Here is a 6,223-nt window from a genome sequence, read left to right as displayed (position 1 = left end):
ACAACTGCGTGGTGCATCTTTTTATGTCGTATAACTAAAATATTATTTTGATTCTCATTAAAACGATTGTTAATTTTTTTCTGATTTAACTGTATTTAGTGTAAAAAAAAATCAGAACGATGTCTTGTTGTTTAACAATTTTATGGCACCCATTGCATCATAGCAGCACACGTATAATTTTGCTATAATGCTATAATATTAATACTGAGTTTAAAAAAACTTTCTAATTAACAGAAATACAATTAGAATGAAAATAGTGGGGATCATCTATAATTATTTCCTGTTTTTTTGTTTGTTTGTTGTTATCTCGCGCTCACTCTCTCTCTCTCTTCCATGCACAGTTTGACTCCATGTATGTCAGAACAGAAAAAGAAAAGTAAAGGAGCAATTCTAAAACTGCACTAACTTAATTACATTTTCCCCATTTTTGTGCTCAAATTTTGCGTTGGGTGTAAATCTTGTGGTTTAAAATACATTACACAGTGTTTATTAAATAAGTATTTAACATCTAGGGCTTCTGAAATATTTAATATCACTGCCATGAAAAGAGTTTCCAGGGCCCATTATGCAAATTCAGGCATCACTTGTTGGGCCATCCACACTTTTGCACGACAGCAGCGCAGAGTCTCCCCTAATGGTCCTCACTCAGTAAACACCGGTCCTCTACCCATGTGGATTTGAGACAACAAAAGATTAGCACTATTTGCAAATATGCAACTGAGTTCAAAGGCACGGCTCCCTCTCCTGGCTTCCCTTCTTTTGTTTTGCATGCACAGCTTTGAATGTGTAAGGCTTCAGCTGCAACAAGCTGCAAGATATTTTTGGGGGTTAAAGTAAAAATCCCAAACTTTACCCATTAAGTTTTTCTTTTCTGACAGCGGAGTTGTTTCGTTGAATTCGATGATCCAATAAATTTAATAAATAGATTTTTTACGTGGACTTTTGTTGGAAAAAGTCCACGTTTTTGTTGGAAGAAATGTGTGTTTCACGTGTTTCTCTTTCACAAGAAAGAAAAGAAACTGATAAATTATAAAGAAGTTCGGTGTGAAGTGGGGCGGCGTTTAGAGACGGAGAAATCCGCTAATAAACCACGCCCCACATCCCCATGAGGTCCCTGAGGGCCCTTAAATGAGGAGGCCTGGAGGTATAGAAACCAGTATCTACTCGGGCCTGTCTCGCTGTCTTTGAGCCCCTTCCCTTCGGATTTAGGTCTGTTGACACACCTTGGAAATATGACTTCTTCCAACCCTGACCAGCGTCTGGAGCATCTCCTCAGCGCCGTGGAGAGCGAGTTCCAGAAGGGCAGCGAGAAGGGAGACGCGTCCGAGAGGGATATTAAACTGACGCTGGAGGACGCAGACTTATGGAACAAGTTTAAAGAATTGACCAACGAGATGATTGTCACCAAGACGGGAAGGTAGGCCCAGCGTGTGGGGAGACCTGGTGGTGTTCTGTGGGAACGGGGACGGGCGCATTTTACGCGCGGCGTTTTAAATGTGTTTGCAAATTTGAAATTAAATTGAAAATGTATAAAAACACGATTTTAAATCTGACACACGTGAGCACGGGAGCGCTGTTTGTGTTGTTTCTGAGGCCTTTGCAGGTTTAAAATATGTTAATTAAACTTGTGTTTCTGTAAAGTGTAAATTCACAGACCACATAAATTCTTATTTTTCTTTTTTCAGGAGAATGTTTCCGGTTCTGAGGGCCAGCGTAACAGGTCTGGACCCAAACGCCATGTACTCGGTACTGCTGGATTTCGTCGCTGCAGACAATAACCGCTGGAAGTACGTGAACGGGGAGTGGGTTCCCGGAGGCAAACCGGAACCCCAGAGCCCGAGCTGCGTCTACATCCACCCGGATTCCCCAAACTTCGGAGCGCACTGGATGAAAGCGCCGGTGTCCTTCAGCAAAGTCAAACTCTCCAATAAACTTAACGGAGGCGGTCAGGTGAGAGAGAAACGCAGTTAAAATTATTAGTTACAATAACAGTAACTTAAAACACAACAAAACTTTTCTTTTAAGAAACAATCATAGGATATGTTTATAGATTTAATGACGTTCTGGTTTAGACACACCAAAATGGAGTTTAGTGCTTTTCTCAGAATGTTGGATTACTCTGGAGTTATTTCATGGCATCATAATGTAGATGATTTGTTTTAATATACATAATTCAGTGAATGTTATTACTTTCACTTGACATCATTTGTTGTCTTCTCTTGAGTGCAAAAAAAGATGAAATAGTGACATCAGTTCCTTTACAGATCATGTTGAATTCTCTGCACAAATATGAGCCGAGGATACACATCGTGAAGGTGGGAGGCATCCAGAAGATGATCAGCAGCCAGTCCTTCCCAGAAACACAGTTCATTGCAGTCACTGCTTATCAGAATGAGGAGGTCAGTGGTGTTAGAGTAGCCTGAGGATAAATCTGCATCTGAAACTGTTATCAGTGCTTACGTGTTTTACATATTGACTGAAATGCTAACAGCCGTTTGCTTCTTTCAGATCACAGCTCTGAAGATAAAGCACAATCCCTTTGCTAAAGCCTTCCTGGATGCCAAGGAGAGGTTAAGGCCGAGAACTCCGCTTACTCCTCAATGAGTCAAGTTAGCATGCTCTTATGTAGCATCTAATCCTGTCTTTTTGATTGCAGGAGTGACCATAAAGAAGTGTCCGATCACAGCACAGACAGCCAACAGTCTGGATATTCTCAACGTGAGTACTGGATGGCATCTTTGCATCAAGGCTGATGCTGGTTGTTATATGTATATATTTTAATTCTGACAGCTTCCATGCGTCACTCAGTTGTACACGTTTTTCCTCCACAGTTGGAGGTTGGTTCATTCCAGGCCAGAGTCCCATCTGCCCCAGCAGCAGCCCCCCTCAGTTCAGCAGCACAACAGGCCACTCTTCTGGATCCTACTGCGAGCGCTACTCCAGCCTGAGGAGCCACAGAGCGGCCCCGTACCCCAGCCACTACCCCCACCGCACCACCAGTACAAGTAAGACTCCCAGTCAACGTACTATATTGATGAAATAAATAAATGGAAGAACTGGAATTTGATTTGTGGTGCATTAATTTTAATTTCAGATAACTACATGGACAACACTTCAGGGACTCTGCCAACTCATGACAGCTGGTCTGCTCTTCAGATCCCCAACTCCACAGGCATGGGCACTCTGTCCCACACCACCAACTCCACATCCAATTCTAGGTGAGCTTTTTTGGTTTTATGCTGCACTTTAGGCTGGGAAATTAGCACTGAAGCAATAAGTCACTCCAACCCTCTTCTTTCTCTGGTTCACAGTCAGTACCCTAGCCTCTGGTCAGTAGCTGGCACCACGCTCACCCCTTCAGGCTCGGCTTCGGGCTCCATACCTGGAGGTCTGACCTCCCAGTTCCTTAGGGGCTCTTCATACACAGGCCTGACCTCCTCGCTGCCTGTCTCCTCACCTTCCCCAATGTACGACCCCAGCCTGGGTGAGGTTGGGGTCGGGGAAGCCCAGTTTGAGAGTTCCATTGCCAGGCTGACTGCTAGCTGGACGCCTGTAGCTCAGACCTACTGAGCAGCTGAAGCTACCTGGCCATCGTCTACAGGGGTCGGAGGGATTTGGAGTAGGACCACAGACATGAACGCAGCTCCTGGAGAATATGTGGAAATTTCACCACGTCTAAAAGGATTTTGTGAAACAGCTTAGAGCAGAGGAGGGCATATAATTTTCCCAAGGAGCCACATGAGAAACTGGGACTGTTGTGGAGAGCCGCACTCTATACGCAAATTGGTGTGGCTCTCCACAACAGTCCCAGTTTCTAATCCAGCTCATTGGGAAATAATAATTGCCCACCCCTAGAGATATTTGAACAAGATGACTTGAATAAAGCTGAGAGAACTTTGAAATTGAAGACAATCAGTCAGTTTCCCTCTAAGAGATAAGCTTTAGAATAGCTGCACAGTCAGAAATTATTGCTCTTAGTAAATCCTCTATGCTTATTTTATATTTGTTACATGGTTGTGTGGCATCACCACCTTGCTGACATCACACAGCTAAAGTGAACTGAAGAGTATCTTGATGCACGCTAATCATCCAGGTAAGGAAATCCCCCAAACTTGTATCCCTTCAGCTGGATGGAGCGTTGCAAAGGTTTCGTCACTCATCCCAGTGACTTCTTCAGTCGTTTCACTTTTATTGTTAACTGTATAAGAGGAAAGGTTCTGCTAATATTAATGTGTATATGAGTGTATATAGAATAAATTAATGTCCGGTGTTTTTTCATATAAATGTGCCTTTTGTGAGTCCAATATGAATGTTCTGTGTTCAGACTGAGCGACATGTGCCTTCTACATCTTGTAAGGGAATAAAAAGATGCCCCCTACACAAGAGTCTGTATATATAAACCTATCTTATTTGTATCTGGTGAACTCTCTTGAGTTTTATTTATGTCATTTAATAATAAATTATAAATGTTTGTTTTCTCAAATATTTCTTCCTTTTTTATTCTTGGCACCTCATGTTAATGTAAAACAATATCTATTCAGATTCACATTTCAGCACAGAGAGAAGACTATGAAAAAATCCTAAGATGCGAACTCTTTCAATGGCTGCATTTTTAATTTCTCTTGGCTATTTGGGCTGATTGGGATCTAATGAATGTAAAAACAAAGAATTACATAAATTTTTTCATTAATTAATTATTTTTTACCTGATTTTTGTTTCTGAGAAAAATGAGATCCACATATGAGGACATTCGCTTTAAATTTCAATAGACCAGTGGCAATATAATGTCCTTGTAAGTGGATATCAGGCCCTTGTACAGCAAAATTTAGTATTTTGGTCTAGACAACCCAAAATGTGATGTCCACATATGTGGACGCTGGGTCCTAGGAGGTTAAAGATGGACACAATCTTTAATTTGGAAACTACATAAACCAAACAAGTGCCATTGGCTGAATTGTTTTTTATTGTTCATTACAGTGATTGATTAAAACACTGGTTTAATTAACAAACACTTTCCTAATGTACCAAACACCTGTTCTTATTTTAGACCCTACAGGTTTTGTTCTCGAGGTGTAACTTTGTGTCGCTTTGCCCTCAACTTTAAACCTTTGGCCCTGCAACACAACCTTTCTTTAAATACCACCGACCACATGCTTGTACTAAAAGTGAATGCGGCTTCTCTGGTGTGACTGAGATGATGATTTGATGGTCCAATTTCAGAAATTTATAAGGGGTATTTACCATCACTGGCACCCTTTTGTCATAATCTGCATCAATGTGCGACGTACAGTTAGCACGTTCAGAACTGCATGCGAGGAAAGTCAAAGAACATGGACCCAATATGCTAACACCTGAATGAAATACACTGGGAAATGCTAATTAATGGAACCATTCATTCAAAGTTAGCTATGTAATACTAGCAGGGACACAGTGGAACAAAACCAGAATCTATTCACTGTACCAAGCTTTTCATTTGGCAGCATAATCTGAACCATCGTGTTATAATAATGTGTATTGTGCACTATCGTCAGTTGATCCCACAAAGGTGGGTAACTGTAAATGAAAAAAAAAAAAACATTCATAGTTTATAAATTATTCACACAGTGAATGTATTTGTGTTTATAAACAATAAGCAGTTTGTTAAATTTCCATAATTGAGTAAATACTCAAAAGTATTTTATGTATAAAATTATATACAGAGAGTCTCAAGATTAACAATAACTGGAAAACTGGATCTGAACAGCTGGGACCACAGCTTACATCAGAGTGTAAATTTTAAAAAAAAGAAGAAGAAGAAACAATTACAGCTTCAGTGAACTCACACAAGAAAGCCAAATGAGCTTTATGATTCAGGTTTCTGGTTGAATCAACCCAATTCCAGGTTTGAGGGGCTTGCACACTCATGATGTCAGTGGTGTCGTGTGTGTGTGTGTGTGCGTGCGTGTGTGTGTGTGTCAGGCCCATGGAGGTTTTGGCCACAGTACAGTGATGGAGTGGTCCTCACCGAGGTGCAAATGAAGGCTGGCGGGTCACGGGGCCACAGGCAAACAGCAATGAAGCAGCAATGTGACCCACAGCTGGTGGGGCAGATCGCAGCAGCAAAGGTCCTGTCATAAAATGTTGATGTCTCCCAACCCTCCACTTTACTGCTGTTCCAAATCCAGGGCCATACGGGCTTACTGCATGCAACAAATGGACACATATGGACCTTTTCCAATTTTAT

General features: G+C 41.5%; 1 protein-coding gene across 1 annotated transcript; it reads left to right on the top strand.

Annotated features, from left to right (window-relative positions):
- Positions 1-1,175: 1,175 nt before the first annotated feature.
- tbxta (T-box transcription factor Ta) lies at positions 1,176-3,735 on the top strand. The gene is made up of 8 exons (XM_006795256.3): positions 1,176-1,417; positions 1,686-1,950; positions 2,265-2,399; positions 2,509-2,570; positions 2,657-2,718; positions 2,832-3,005; positions 3,095-3,218; positions 3,312-3,735. Exons 1-8 carry the CDS (start codon positions 1,233-1,235, stop codon positions 3,568-3,570), a joined length of 1,266 nt encoding a protein of 421 aa, XP_006795319.2. The 5' UTR covers positions 1,176-1,232; the 3' UTR covers positions 3,571-3,735.
- Positions 3,736-6,223: the final 2,488 nt, after the last annotated feature.

Source organism: Neolamprologus brichardi, chromosome 22 (genome assembly GCF_056152115.1).
Source record: "Neolamprologus brichardi isolate AB-2024 chromosome 22, ASM5615211v1, whole genome shotgun sequence".
Taxonomy (NCBI): domain Eukaryota; kingdom Metazoa; phylum Chordata; class Actinopteri; order Cichliformes; family Cichlidae; genus Neolamprologus; species Neolamprologus brichardi.
The sequence above is the reverse complement of the archived record's forward strand: the minus strand, read 5'-3'. Positions and strand labels throughout refer to the sequence as shown.